The sequence below is a fragment of the Chaetodon auriga genome, chromosome 13 (genome assembly GCF_051107435.1).
Source record: "Chaetodon auriga isolate fChaAug3 chromosome 13, fChaAug3.hap1, whole genome shotgun sequence".
In the NCBI taxonomy this organism is placed as follows: domain Eukaryota; kingdom Metazoa; phylum Chordata; class Actinopteri; order Chaetodontiformes; family Chaetodontidae; genus Chaetodon; species Chaetodon auriga.
Window position 1 is genome coordinate 18,060,677 of NC_135086.1, and position 15,647 is coordinate 18,076,323.

Genomic DNA, 15,647 nt, shown 5'->3' on the forward strand with positions numbered 1-15,647 from the left:
TGTTCTGTATTAAAGCTGATTATTGATAGTTTGTTGTCATATCATTTTTCCACTGCATCTTAGCCTTGTCATCTATTCTTTTTTAAATATGAGTAATAATCACTCAAACAAGTCATTGGCAATTACTTCAGATGCCTCAACCCGTGTTGCTAACGACGTACGACCACTTTCCAAGTTTCCAGGTGGAACTCGCTCGCTTGTGCACTTTGGTTCCGACTTGTGCATCAGTCCACATACCGTGTAGTCTGCATGCAATTGCATGCACCAAACCGTGGCCCCCTCTACGGTGGCGGTTCAGCACGAATACTCAAACAGTTGCAGCTCTGCTCATAATGCATCAAACTGACATTAGGCATGTTGGGCTAAGCCTCATTTTGTGAAACTTATGGTATTTTGGTTTGGAATCCTTAATGGAGAGACACGCTAAAGTCTGTTCCATGGGTTTCCATGCACCAGTATAAATGTAGATAGAGAAAGCAAGTGTAAGGCTAACTTCATCCAGCTGGTGCTGCTGAAAATAGAGCTCCTACAACTCCTCATCTTTCGCCGTTTCTCTGTGTGTACTTGGAAGCAGCCTCTGTGTGGGTTAACGCATGCAGTCTCCCACTGTCAACTTGTCCTGCTTCCTCTTCTTTCTCCTCCTGCTGCACTTCTTGTCTTTTTATTTTTTCTTTCTATTCTTTGCTCCTGCCGCTCACGGTCTCCATCTCCCCTCTGCTTCTCTCAGGTCCGCAAATTTGTGTCCAAGGACAGCGCAGGCCTGCGTGTGCGTAGTCACCCCTCCCTGCAGAGTGAACAGATAGGCATAGTGCATGTCAATGGCACCATCACTTTCATTGACGAGGTAATTGACTCAAGACCAGGTAGAATTATGCTATATAAGTATACTAGCTGGGGCACTATCCACTTTTATTCTATTTCCAGTAAAGATACAATCATAAGCATCGCAATCCTAAACTTTTTTTTTTGTCTAGATTAGTTTTAAGCAGTTTTGAGTCCTCTTTGATGGCTTCTATGTCTTATGTGTTATTACCTCTCTAAATAACTACTTTCTTTCAAAGCTTATGAATTTGTTGCTCTTAGTTTATTTTGCTTCATACTCTTGCAAAGCACTCTGAGGCTACATGAAAGGCTTGAATGCCTGCAGCATAAATCCAAAGGATGTGATGCATTTAAATCCATTATTAATTACAATCATAGCACTCACAGCGTTGACTCAAAGACTGTGCTGTAATGCAACACACTTTTAGTATGTTTGCCAGTCCTGCACAACACCTACATTCCCACCCTGAAGTAACAGCACTAGCAGCGTTTCCTGTATGTCCCACCTGCACTCCGCTGTAACCTCAGTTTACTCTCCTCTAATTAGACTTGAGACTTTCCTGCAGCCTCAGAAGTGTTGTGTGTGTGTGTGTGTGTATGTGTGAAGGCGCTGCCCATCCTGTTTCCATAGTAACAGGACGGCATGGCTCTGCTCTGTTGCTTGTTTTCCCCATAGATCCACAATGATGATGGTGTGTGGCTCAGGCTCAATGATGAAACAGTAAAGAAGTATGTTCCCAGCATGAATGGGTACACTGAAGCCTGGTGCCTGTCTTTTAACCAGCACCTGGGCAGGAGCCTACTGGTCCCAGCCGACGTAAGTAGAAGAAGGCCTGCTGAGCAGTTTGTCTCACTTTAATAACGACAGAGGCTCCTGTGCTGTTCATTTGGGGAAAAGCTCAGAGGTCATCTTTGCTGTTGAACAATAATGTCTCTTTCAAGGACTCTAGTGTTTGGCACCCGCTCCCCAAATGTACTCGAAGCATGGTAAATTGAGAACTTCATCAGAGTATAACTGCTGGGGTGTTCTCTTGCATGAAACACCTTTTTGAGCAACACTGACTATGAATCTTTCACTAACACACTGTGCAGTAGGACAGGAGCTGGGAGCGTGCATGCATTAACTCATGTTGAAAACACGAAAGTTGACCATCATGTGTTTAGTTAGATGCAACACTTGTAAATGCTCACATGCATAGTTAATATGTTTAGTGCATTCAAGTGAACCCCAATGCAGGAATTGACAGACAATGAAAAAGGTAGTAAAGGAGCAATTTCATCCTGTGCTAAAGTTGGTTGGTCTGCACTGTTCAGTCTTCTTTTCCTCATTGCCTCTCACTCACGGTTCATAAACACTCACACACCCAGCATGTGATAATGAAGGGCTCTCTCACATTTTGCTCCATGCCACAAAAACCGCCATAGTATGCAACAGAAGCAAATGAGGAATGTGACCTGGTAGAATTTAAGACGTGAACATTGCAGTAGCTTTCACAAAGTATGTGAACGATCAGATGTTAACTTCCGGGTGGTTTTCTGTCATGAAGCAATCACTGGTCCACAGAAAGTTCCCGTGGGAAGTTGTACCTCTATTGCTCTACAATTCCACCTTTGCATTGGGATGCTTTAGGTGCTAGGAGGCTTTCATGTAAGGTCTCTGTCTGAACAGCATGACACACTACATCATCCAAGTGGGGAATTTTTTTGGAAGTTTCTCCTCCATATGTCTTTCATTTGGTCAGAGATTTGGAAACTGTGGTGTTTGGAGTGAACGTTCAATTATTTTCTGACCCCTGCAAACTGGGTTTTGTATTTTTTTTGATGCATTTGACCCTGACACTTCCTGCAAAGTGTTCAAACATTTGACTGGCTCTGCCTGTATTTGCTGTTCCTCATGGCCCCCTTTTTATCACTAACTGGCCTGTTTGACACCGGACAGATTCTGTCCTCTCTTCTCCACCTTGTCAAGTAACCTGTGGTGCTGGAAAACCAGAGGAGCCAAGCCAGAAACTTTTTTTTTCTTCCAAAAAAATACATGAGCGTCTTCCCCCATCCTGTTCTCTCTCCTCTCTCGAGTTGTCTACTGTTTCTTGACTGTCTCACGATTTGTTGCTCAGAATGTCTTTAACGCTAGCCAAGGAGTCAGGGATATCGGCTTTTTGTCGTGGACCCCCTTAACTATATTCCCGCCACAGGTGAGTTGTATGAAGGAGGGATAAATAGCTTGACTGCCCCATAGGTTATCTGTTACTCTACTTGTCCTCTTGAACCCCTTGTGACTTTGTAGTCTTCTCACAGTGCTACAATCAGGCATAAGAGGTCGAACCACAGTTGCATGGTTGTTTTGTTTAATTTTGACAGTACAGTATAGTCTGTCAGCGGCTACTGTCCCATAGACTCCTGCAGTGATCACATTTTGGATTTTTTTAAAGTAATTGCTGTTCAAGCTTGTGTGTTGCATGGGGTTGAAGATACTAATGTCCAGTCTGTTGCATGAGGTCTTGTTTGAAAGGCTTGTGATCAAAATTCCTGTGTCCTTGTGTGCCATAGCATGCTTCCCTTCAGACTGTGTGAAAATACGTGAACATTCCACTTAATATGAGTTGATCCATGGTCTGTTGGTCATTTATCGACATCACTGCAGTATTGAATGGATGTTGAATTCATATGTTGTATCTACTGCGAGTACCTGGATCTTCAGTTGTATTAAAACCTTTGGAGTGTATGTACACTACATGCATTTTATTTAGTTTTGGAGTATAACGTGCTGTTGTTGAGGATGAAATTCTGTATAGGTTTTCTGTTATCCATGTCACGTGACATCTACAGCTCTGATTTAAAAAACAAAAGGTACGCTGTTGAAAACATAAATAGAAAGGACTGCAGTAACATGCTAATCCTTTGACATATACTCAGTTGAAAATGGCACAAAGACAATATATTTAATGTTGTACCTCATCAGCTTCATTGATTTTTGTAAATATCTGCTTATTCTGAATTTGATGCAGCAACATGTTTCAAACAAGTTGGGACAGGAGCAACTAAAGACTGGGAAAGATGTGGAATGCTCCAAAAACACCTGTTTGGAACATTCCACAGGTAAACAGGTTGATTGGTAACAGGTGATAGTATCATGATTGGGTATGAAAGGGGCATCCTGGAAAGACTCAGTCGATCACAAGCAAGGATGGAGAGAAGTTCACCACTTTGTGAACACATGATTGTATAAAGGAGATTAATACATGGACTCAGGAACACTTTGTTTTCAGTTTGTTTTCAGATTATTGCATTCTGTGTTTATGTTTTACACAGTGTCCCAACTTTTTTGAAATCGGTTTGTGGTGTTCGGCCTGTGGAAGTAGTTTAAAGACAGTATGAATAGTTTTAAGGAAACAAACTTATTTGCTTTCTGCAGAGAGTTAGATTAGACTGATACCACTCTCATGTTTGTCCAGTAAACATATAATACTACACACAGCTGCTGGTTAGCTTAGCTTAGCATAAAGACTGGAAACAGGGACCGCTAGCTTGACTGACGTTTGTAATACAATTCATCTGCCAACATCTGGAAGGTTCACTAATTCACACATTATATCTGTTTTGTGTAAGTCACACAAAACTGAAGTGTGAAAACAGTTAATTTGTCAAAAGCAGTAACAACAAAACTCACAGAACTTTAAACAGCCAGACGGAAAACGTTCTCACTCATCACACCTCTGGAAACTGCAAATGGTTGTTTTCATGTTTAGGTTCTTGAATGATTGAGATCGAGAGAACAATATATAACAGCTGTTTCTAGTCATACCAGCCATATGAGAGTAGTATCAATCGTCTTGTTAAACTCTTGGCAAGAAAGCAAATAGTTCCCAAAGTGCCTGTTGCTTTAAGACTTTGAAGACCACACAGCACATGTCCAGGTGTCCCCTGACTTATAAGTGCCTGATATGAGAAAAAACCAAGGGTCCATAGCATAAAAGCCCCTTTCCACCCTGCGACAGTGCTAACCGTGGCTCTTCACCGTAGTGTTTCAGCACTTGGTAGTCTGAACCTTGTCTTGTGTTTTTTCCAGCCTGTTGTTGTGGTGTTACTGTTCTTCGCCTCTAATCCATGCTCTTACCTCTTGCAGGAGATCAGGGGCCAATCGGAGGAGAACGTAAAGGAGGTGAGCAGCTGCCCTTCCCACGAGGCCCCCATTCGGGTGCAGAACAGGGCAGGGCAGGGCGGCGGCCCGGGGCTTTATAAGGTAGTGAAGACTGGCCCCTCTGGTCACAACATCAGAAGCTGTCCAAACCTTAGGGGTATCCCCATTGGAATGTTAGTTCTTGGCAACAAGGTCAAGGCCATAGGCGAGGTACGCACTCACCCCAAATAATGCAATGTGTTTTTTGTGGCAGGATATGATTAAATCAGTCTGTTTAGATCACGTAATGTAATGTAGCTCTTGTTAGTGGATTTTGGCCTTCATTCTCAGAAGGGATGTGATCTCTCTGTCTAACGGGAATACATCAGGTGCTTCTGGGTGTGGGTGTGTGTCCTGTATCTTTCCGCTCATTGAGGTCTTATCAACTCCTGTGGCTGCAACATTTTTTGCGTGCTTCCTGACTTACTAATTTCAGTTTTATAAATCCATTGCAGTTTCAGGGTGTCATACTCAGCTGCCTCAAGGCCTCCCAGTGGAAGTCTGATCACTCAATGCTGGAGCCTTTCTGTGCCTTGACTGCATCTTTCTTGCACTTTTAACAGTCCTGTCAATAACTTGGTACTTTGAATTGTCTAAATTTCCTCTGGCTTGGTGATGAATGGAGCCTCCACTCTTTTGGATATGACCTGTCGTTGGCTGCTGTGGTGTGTCATGCTGTTCAATAGTTTCCTCTCTGAATCTGTACTGGAATGCCTTGTCTGGATCTGAGGGGTGCAGCCTGCACATACTAATACTTCCATCTATGTCTGTTTTTCCAAAATGATAATATTTCAGGGAATTGAGAAAAAACAACCTCATGCATTTACCTTTCAATAAGCTACCCCTTTCTTATAGTAAGTTTTTTTTTTAATTTTAGCTACATCAGTTTTGTCCCGCAGTGTCTGCTGATACACAAAATCAAATTCATGTGATCTACTGCTGTGGATTTTGTATGTTTCAATCAGATGAATTGAATGTTTGCATGTTAGTGATCTACTGTAGTGGAGTTTGTGTCCTGGTTTTGTCTGTGCATTGATAACGTGGATGGACTGCGGTTGATGGCTGTGACTGTTTTTTCTGATAGATGAGGGTTGACAGAGTGTGTGAATATGCTGTGTGTGTGTGTGTGTGAGACAGGTTTTTAAGTGTGTGAGTATGGATAAAGAGTGTTGTTTGTATATCAGGTGGTCAACTCAGAGGGGACCTGGGTACAGCTGGATAAGAACAGTGTAGTGGAGTTTTGTGAGAGTGATGAAGGAGAGGCCTGGTCACTGGCCAGAGACCGCGGTGGAAATCAGTACCTTCGCCACGATGATGGTAAGCCACGCTCACTGGGGAAAACTTGTGAACCTCAAAATGTGACGAATCGTAAGACAACGTCATTTCATTTGCTCTTCTAGAACAAGCATTGCTTGAGCAGGGGGCCCAGACCCCACCGCCCAGCCCTTTCTCTGTGCAGGCCTTCAACAGAGCCACAACCTCAAATGGAGCGCAGGGCTTTGACTATGGCATCTCCAACAACAAAGGTGAGGTCAGCTTGGTGTACAGTGGGTTTATATCACTTTGCTTTAAACATCCACTCTGTGCTGTCCATTTCCTTTTTAAGTCCTCAGGCTTTTGCCAAAGATAACTGATGTATTCCTCACCTCTGACTTCACTCTGCACCCTTGTCTTGACTACACTCTGTTTGACATCTCCACATGCTTTGGAGACTTTTCTCATCAGCACATTACCCTTTTTAGTTGTTGAAACGTAGACATTTTCACCATCTTTGGTTATGCAGTTGCATCACAATAAGAAGTACATTTTCCCTTTTTATTCAAAAAAAGAGGGAATTTCAAATCACTCCACCTTATACCACTCCAATTTATAGCAGCACATTCACAAGGTATATGTGACCCTGTCTGGCTCAGTCAGTGTCTTTAAAATGTACAGATGCTGTCAGCCACTGATTTGTCATCTCTTTTTATTTCTGCATGCTTATTATTACGTCTACTGTTGTTATTTCATGCCTAACATCTCTGCAATGTCAGGCATATGCCTGTGTGTGTGTCTGTGTGTGTGAGTGTGTGTGTGTGCGCATGGGCCAGTCAATGTGCTTTTGTTCATTTGGATTACTATAGGGTCAGTTTAGTTGGGGCACTGTGGGCTAGCCCGACACCAGTAATTGGCCCTGAACACATGTCTGTGATTTCACTCTTTCACCCGTTGTTGCCTTAGATTAACCTCTTAGAAAACATTTGATCATTTCCATAATTGTTGTTTTCTTAAAGATATGCTTGAATACTGAAAACATCACCTGAATGAACTCCATCAGTTCTGCTCCACCATCAAAGATCGGCTGGCCCCAAATATGTCTGTGTATCTTTCTGCCTGAAAATCACGCTGACGCTGTGTCAATTGTCTTTCAAACGGCTTACCTCTTCCTGCTTGAAAAGGGAGGCTTTACACTTTGTTGGGTGGATCACAAATCTGATTGCCTTTAACTTTCCTCCTGCTGTGCTGAATGTAAATCTGTTTAGGCCTTACTCCAGTCTGGAGGGTGATGGAAATGCACTCTGTTTGCTATGCAGAATGCTAACAAGCCTTCTGTGGCTGCAAATGTTTCTGATGAGAAGAAAGATTCATTCATTGTCACTCTGGCTGCATAAGCACAGGCAAGACCCTGTAAGAGCTGCTTGCACAGGCTGCTTATTGATGTGGTGACACCTGGGAGAATTAAAGTCTCTGTGACATGAAGAGATGGATGTGTTTTTACTTTTTCAGCATTTGGTCTTTTCCCCATCTCCTCTGGAGGTAGATAGAGCAATCAGAAAGCACTTCTGAACTCTCAGATGCTTCTTGGTTGCATTTTCGTTGAATTCTTTTTTTTCACCAGATGACTGATCTGCTCCTAAATGCATAAATTTAAGTATTAGAAGGGTAAACACATGTGTCCTGCAGAGTAACCACTCCAAACAGTGAACTACCACAAGCATGTTTGATGTTTGTGCAGGCCCTTTGATCGCTGCAGGCCTTTGCAACTCCGGGACAACGTGGTCGCCCCTGCTGAACCTCCTACTGGAAGGTTTGGATCTCTGGCCACCTGTGTGATGGATCCATCATGCTGTGAGGCAGCATTACAAATGGATCATCTTCAGACTGGTCAGCTTGATATGGCGGCCTGTGCCAAAAGCTCTTTGAGCAAGTTGGAGAACAGCCTCATTGATAGGTCTCTCAGGCTGCAATGATCAGTCATGGCGGTTGATTTCCCCATCTCAGCTTCACTGAAGCAGCCATTTCTGGCTTTAACAACTGATGAAATGGCAACAAATATAAACTCCAGGCTTCAAAATGTCTCCTCCGAAACCTGCATTGCAGGTTTTCTAGAATCTGTGCTCAAAACTACATAGTGACTGTGTTTTGTATCTGGTTGTGTCGAGTAGAGCTGTAACAATCCATCAGTTAACTATTAAATTAATCGATAACGTCAGCTCGGGTTTAGGGAAACACAGATCAGTGTTTTTCACCATTTTCTGGCATTCTATAGACCAAACAACTCATCGATCGATCGGGTCAACAGTCGGCACATTAATAGACAATAAGTGTCAAGACAGTGGGAGACTTTTGAATGATTACTGATGCAGTGTCAGCTCAATACACAAAATTTCTGGTGAGGAGACCCCTCTCTGCCCCGCCCTCTCCTGCATACATCCTTTCCCCAAATAGAGCTGTGAAATGGGAGGAGCCGCTGGTTCTGGAAGTATTTTTCAACACCCTGTTTGAAAGTTTTATGCTAATGATATTATGAAATTGCCAATACTCTGCAACATAGAACGAAAAAAAAATCCTTTAACGTGCTTTTTAATTTGATTAAAACAAAATCAAATAATGCCACCCTACGCTAAGTTGTCAGCCGATTTAAATGATATGTGAACCTCAGACTGTAGATCATTCTATGAAATTAGATTGCGTTTTTTTGGCTGTTACAGCAGCTTGTCCTGTGTTCTCCTTTGAGAAACAATCAGAAACCAAAAGTGAGAAACTGCAGCACATTAAATGGCATGTCTAAACTTCCCTACAAATGTCACTTCAGTGCAGTTAAATGCTGACGTGGTATTTACTCTTCAATACCACCAGCAGTTTGTTTCCTTTGCGACACTCAGCTGCTGTCAGTGAAACGCTGACGCTCCCCTCCAGCTGATATTTCAGATATTTCCCTAAAGTCCTTTTTTTTCAATTTTAATGATAAAAAACAAGTAACAATAAATAAATAAAAATGTGTTGACGTAATTTTTGTGTACAATGAATATGTGATCATAAATAGTGCAGTATCCCTGAGCTGCAGCTGACATTGCTCTGGAGAAGAAGCCCGTCAGAGCTGTAACCAGTCTTCTAGCATCGTCTATACAGAAAACGAATAAGACTTTAACTTCTGGGACCCCAGTAGCTCAAAATCACTCCTCCCATTTCGTGCATCTGTTGCATTGTGGGAGATGACTGTATGACTGATAGAAAGTAAACTCTTAATGATCCCCACCCCCCTTTGGAAACCTCAAACCATAGCATAAGCTCTAGTTTTTCCCCATCCTCTGTCTCCATGTTTGCAGGTGACCGGTTGAGTGCCATACTGAATTCCATTCAGTCTGGGCCCTTCCTCTCAGCAGCTCCCTCCTCCTCCGTATTTGAGCAAGCCGCCCAACCTCCCTCCTCCTCCTCCCTTGTCCACAGCCCATTTGTGTTTGGACAATCCCCCTCCCAACTGTCTCAGCCACAACCACAGCTTCTGAGTAAGTCTGTCCTGCTTTCTGACAGCGCTTGCTTGCACAGGTGTTGATCCTTTTCCTCCCAGCTTTTTGTTTTCCTGATTTGTTCTTGTTGTGATTTGTTAGGATTTTCTGGGGAGGGCAGGAGCGATGTGTGACACATAACAGTGCAGTTATGTTTTACAGTGCAGAAATATCCTTAACAAGCCAACGTGTCTATTATTCAATGTTTAAATCTTGTTTCCAAAAAACAATCCGAGTTACACCATCGACAGGTATTTTCAATTGTTTTTGAAAACAAGATTTCAAACTTAAATACTAGACTAAACGTCTTGTTAAAAGGTATATTTTTGCCATGTGCTAAGCTAAGCTAATAAGCTGAGTTGCTTATTTTTCTGCTTGCTCTCTTGCTAAGTCGGCTTTTTCTTCTGTTCCTCATCGCCTTCCTTGCTGCTTTCACTTCAGATCTGCATTTTTCCATCCTTTATTAACAACTTGTTTCATTTTCTGACTCAACCAGCCCAGAGCTTCACTGCAGATATAAACAACAGTAGTCTAAATAGCTTTGAGTCTACAAAACTCCTAGAATTTTCAGCCCCATCACATTATTACATATAACACCCACTAATAGCTTGTACTTAAAATACAAAATACTACAATTTAAGATAGAAGATCTTCAACCAGGATCCAGAATATCTGATTGTACCTTTCAGCCTGTATAGCTTTCCTTCTTCCTGTTGGTCTTTTCCTCTCTGTTGCTACTTTCTCTCTACTTGTGGTATTTTTTTTTTTTTTTTGTATGTGGTTGTCTATTCCTTGCGGAGCCCAGGATTGGTCTTGGAGAAAGGAAAAAAAAAAAAAAACAACTCAATTTTGTGTGTGCATGAAATGAAATTGTGCTCTCAAGTTAGCATACAGGTAATTTCTCACCTTCTTGCCATCAGCCTTATTGTCCTTCACACCCACTGTGGATCACTGGGATCTCTTGGTTTGAGATGTGTGGATGTACTTTGGAATTTGGCTGTTAAAAACAATGCTGTGTTATCTTCGAGATATTTTGAACCTAGTTTACAGGATAACAGACTGTTTTGCCATAAACACTTTGATGATAATGAGGATTCTTGGAGCGTTTCATCAGTGTTTTCTTTGTCGTCTTCTTCAAACTTCCTGCTGACTCAATGTGGCCCTTTAAAGTCTGCTGTCCTCCACAAGAACAGTGATATTAGATTGAGAGCACAAACTGCTAGATAATGTGAACAACACCTCCAGGGCTCTGTAATTTCTCTTTTCCTCTTACGTAACTGTTTCTCTCTTCATGTCTCTCAGTTTCTCTACATCTCTGTCGATCTTCCCATCACTTTAACGTGTTGTCCTTTTGCCTCTTTCTATTTCAAGTTCTTGACTTGACCCCATTGCCTCTTTATGCTTTCTTCCTTTCTCTCTGCGGTGGCCCCCTTGCATTCCATGCCCTGTTCGTTTACCTGCTCCACTGTTTTCCGCTGTAGATGGTTCATCACGCAGCCTTGCTTCTCGCGAGCGTGTGCACAAAAGCAGTGTGTCCGTGGCTGGGCATGGTACTGCTCTCTCATCTGTCGCTCTAAGGCAAAAGGGTGGGTAATCACAGCATGCATGCCTCCCTCCGACTCAACAGAGGGTGGGTAGCAGTTCAATAAAAAACACAGTCTGTTCTGTGAGGAGCAAAGGGTTTGATATGTTAGCGTGTGAAAGATATTTTGGTTAGTGTCAACTTTAGAAACTGTGGCCCTAAAGCAGGACATGGCTAAACACAATATTCTAATAAAGAGGAAAAATTGAAGTGGCATAATAAACACATATGAATATTAGTTTAAAGTTGCATTTAAGAATACGTGGACCTTAAATTCTATTAGGTCGCAGGGTGTTTTTCGTTACTGCCACATGGCATATTAAAGTTTCCACTCTTAAGTTATCACTCAGGCTAGATCCAATTAGGAGAGGTCCCAGGACTGGGCTGGAATCCAACTTTCATCAGCTTTTCCATGGTCCACAAGCCATCTTCATCCATATCAGAGTTTGTCTGGTACAGTAATAGACAAACAAAGCTGTGGGAGAAACACCCAGCTAGTAAAGTAAAAGTTTGCTTTTCAGAAAACATCACTCACTGTTGTCATTTGCTTTAAAAGGTATAACATCTTTCACTTTTGAGACTTACATTGTCTGTCTTTCTGCTCTTCATTTCATTTGACCTTATTTTCAACATTACTTTCTTTTTCACTCAGGTCTTGAGCGTTGTGCTTAGAGTTAAATTGTTACACTCTCACCAATGATTTAGTCCTCTTTTGTAGCGTAACTGTGTTTGAATTATTAACATTTAGGTGAGCGAGGGAACCTGATGCCTGGTGCACGCCCGATGTCCCCAGCCTCCAAACACCGCCAGGAGAATCGCTCGCCCAAGCAGGAGAGTCGCGGAAGCCGCTCATTGGAACAGAGCAGGATCAAGACAGGGGAGGGTGGACTCTCAGCCAGTGAGGCCCTCATCCTGCGGTCAGACACAGCCAAACTGAGGTCTGACTCTCACAGCCGCTCTCATTCGCCCAATCACAACACTCTGCAGGCCCTAAAGGCAGATGGGAGAACCCCAGGACTTCGAGCTGAGTCACCGAACCCTGGCTCTCGCTCCTCCTCCCCGAAACAAAAAGGCTCCTCCTCCGGCAGGTCGAGTCCCTCCAGCACCTCCTCCTCCCAGCACTCCTCTTCAACCCACCATGACAAGAACCTCCCTCCTAAAGTTAGCCCTTCCTCCAAAGCCCGGCTGGACCCTCCCAGAGAGAGGTCCAAATCAGATTCGTACACTTTGGACCCAGACACGCTTAGAAAGAAGAAGATTCCGCTCACAGAGCCACTTAGGGGCAGGTCCACCTCTCCCAAACCTAAACTGTCTCCTAAAGATCCAAACAAAGGAGTCATCAGTAATGCAGAGAACCGCGTTCCTTCTCCTCATGTGACCCAAGAGAACCTCCACAGTGAAGTGGTGGAGGTGTGCACCTCCAGTGCTCTCCTCTCCAACGAAGATGCCAATGATGAGAATGCTGAGGTCCGTAATGCCGAGGAGGGATCATGCAAGGTGCACTTTAGCATTGGCAAAGCCCCTGTCAAAGAGGAAATAGAAAGCCGCTCTTCACCCAAAGTCAGTCGCAAAACCTCCAGTCGACACACGCGCCCTAAGAAGGACAAATCTGGGCCTCTGTTTAAAGGTGAGAGTACATCAAGGGTCACAGAGCCTGCCAAACAGGCCATGTCACCCTCTGTGGCTGAATGTGCGCGAGCAGTCTTTGCAGCATTCCTGTGGCATGAGGGTATTGTCCACGATGCCATGGCCTGCTCTTCCTTCCTCAAGTTCAACCCAGACTTAACCAAAGAGCACGCCCCCATCCGCAGCTCCCTGGGGGGACAGGGTGCTGAGGAGAAGGAGAGCAAGTTAAAGAACCGCCACTCCTTAGAGATTTCCTCTGCACTTAACATGTTTAATATTGCTCCACATGGGCCGGACATCTCCAAAATGGGAAGCATCAACAAAAATAAGGTGCTGTCCATGCTGAAAGAGCCTCCACTGCCAGAGAAGTGTGAAGACGGCAAAGGAGATGCCATTTCCTATGAGGCAACTTCTCATCCCTCTATGAGAGCAAAGTCAATCTTACCGTTAACATTACAACATCTGGTGGCATTCTGGGAGGACATCTCTATGGCCACCATCAAGGCAGCCACTCAGAACATGATCTTCCCCAGTCCTGGGTCCAGTGCCATCCTGAAAAAGAAGGAGCATGAGAAAGACAGTAAAAAGTCAAAGAAGGAGAAGAAGAAAAGGGAGAAGGCAGAGGTGCGCCCAAGAGGCAATCTGTTTGGAGAGATGGCACAGCTCGCCATGGGTGGACCAGAGAAAGACACCATCTGTGAACTGTGCGGGGAATCTCACCCTTACCCTGTCACCTACCATATGAGACAGGCTCACCCAGGTAAGAACACAGGGACTTCTGGTTAGAGTTTAGTTTAGTAATTTTTAATAAAGGAATGAGTCATTCAAATAGCCTCTTTGTATGTCAACTTCACAAAACTGTTTGACTTAGAGTTTGTATCAAAATGTACTTTAACGTCGCTCCTTGGTATTCCTGTGGCAGGCTGTGGACGCTATGCTGGAGGCCAGGGCTACAACAGCATTGGCCACTTCTGTGGTGGTTGGGCTGGGAACTGTGGTGATGGAGGCATAGGAGGCAGCACCTGGTATCTGGTGTGTGATCGCTGTCGGGAAAAATACCTGAGAGAGAAACAGACTGCCGCTAGGGAAAAGGTAGCCTACTGCTGCAAGGCTTTAGTGCTGGAATGTGTGTCCATGAGGCATTGTCAGCTTTTTATATCATACTGACTTCAAAACCGGTCTGCATGTTCTTTGCCAGGTGAAGCAATCCAGGAAGAAACCTCTTCAGGTGAAGACTCCAAGGGCACTGCCCACTATGGAGGCCCACCAGGTGATTCGGGCAAACGCTTTGTTCCTGCTGTCCCTCAGCAGTGCTGCAGAGCCCAGCATGCTGTGCCACCACCCTCCCCGGCCCCTGCACTCCCAGCTGCTTCCCAGCCTCAAGGAGGGCGTCTCGGACGAACTCCCCAATAAAATGGGCTGCCTCTACCTTCAGACACTAGCTAGGTAGGTAACAGCTCAGTTGATAACAGGTTATCGTTTATAGTTCAGAAAAACTGAGGGTACCATGTGCTTGTTTAATGATTTGAGTCTCACTACTTCTCTACTCTCATCCCTCAGGCAACACACTGAGAACTTTGGAGCGTACCAAGATGATAACCTCTTCCAAGATGAGATGAGGTATTTGCGCTCAACATCTGTTCCTGCGCCCTACATTTCAGTCACCCCTGACGCCTGCCCCAATGTGTTTGAGGAACCAGAGAGCAACATGAAATCAATGCCCCCCAGGTTTTTAGTTGCTTCCAATTTTCCTTATTAGCCAATACATTTCTATACATTGTTACAGAAAAAAACATGCGTGCTAGCACTTTATTTAAACTCTGAATGGTTGGTATCCATCTACTCTCTTTTAGTCTTGAGACCAGTCCAATCACAGACAGTGACACGGCGAAGCGTACAGTGTTTCAGAGGTCTTACTCAGTCGTAGCATCTGAGTATGACAAGCAGCACTCACCCTCTCCAGCCCGGGTCAAAGCTGTGCCCAGACGCAGGGTCCATAGTGGTGATGCAGGTAATAATACGTAATCATTTGAGAAGTGATGACTGATACGCAAGGCAAAGTGATGCATCATCTGTAACATCAACCTATTCTGTCCTCTATACAGAGGTGGGATCATCCCTGTTGCGGCACCCATCTCCTGAGCTATCGAGGCTGATCTCAGCCCACGGCTCCCTCAGTAAGGGGGAGAGGAACTTCCAATGGCCTGTCCTGGCTTTTGTTATCCAGCACCATGACCTGGAGGGCCTGGAGGTGGCCATGAGGCATGCACTGAGGAAGTCTGCCTGCAGGGTGTTTGCCATGGAGGTACAGATGTTTAGGCTGCAATTGCTCTCTGAACCTCAGAACTTGCATTAATTATTACTACTTCTATTGTGTGACTTGGGGTTAAAGGCATTTAGTTGGTTTGATATTGATAGTTAAACAGGTAGATACTTAACTAGCTGAAGAAAATGCACTACTGACTTAGCATGATCTTCTCTTGATGTCACTTTCAGGCATTCAACTGGCTGCTGTGCAATGTGATCCAGACCACCTCCCTGCACGACATCCTTTGGCATTTTGTAGCATCTCTCACCCCATCACCATTTGAACCTGAGGATGAGGAAGATGATGAGAACAAGGGCAACAAAGAAATTGTGGAACAGGTAATGAGTGCTTAAATGTCTG

At 44.0% G+C, this 15,647-nt stretch overlaps 1 protein-coding gene across 15 annotated transcripts in view; it reads left to right on the plus strand.

Annotated features, from left to right (window-relative positions):
* The window catches only part of mycbp2 (MYC binding protein 2), a 56,480-nt gene that overhangs the window by 32,973 nt on the left and 7,860 nt on the right, over positions 1-15,647 (plus strand). For 4 of the 15 annotated variants that reach the window (XM_076746818.1, XM_076746822.1, XM_076746819.1 and 1 more), the window contains 14 exons: positions 728-844; positions 1,499-1,639; positions 2,940-3,017; positions 4,949-5,173; positions 6,187-6,319; positions 6,403-6,528; positions 9,592-9,771; positions 12,102-13,739; positions 13,902-14,071; positions 14,178-14,425; positions 14,540-14,707; positions 14,833-14,990; positions 15,085-15,284; positions 15,476-15,625. In XM_076746818.1, the coding sequence (XP_076602933.1) occupies positions 728-844; positions 1,499-1,639; positions 2,940-3,017; positions 4,949-5,173; positions 6,187-6,319; positions 6,403-6,528; positions 9,592-9,771; positions 12,102-13,739; positions 13,902-14,071; positions 14,178-14,425; positions 14,540-14,707; positions 14,833-14,990; positions 15,085-15,284; positions 15,476-15,625 (3,732 nt within the window). Of the gene's footprint in view, positions 1-727; positions 845-1,498; positions 1,640-2,939; positions 3,018-4,948; positions 5,174-6,186; positions 6,320-6,402; positions 6,529-9,591; positions 9,772-11,252; positions 11,358-12,101; positions 13,740-13,901; positions 14,072-14,177; positions 14,426-14,539; positions 14,708-14,832; positions 14,991-15,084; positions 15,285-15,475; positions 15,626-15,647 lie in introns of all 15 variants that reach the window. The other 11 variants (XM_076746820.1, XM_076746823.1, XM_076746826.1 and 8 more) reach the window with 11 other exon arrangements.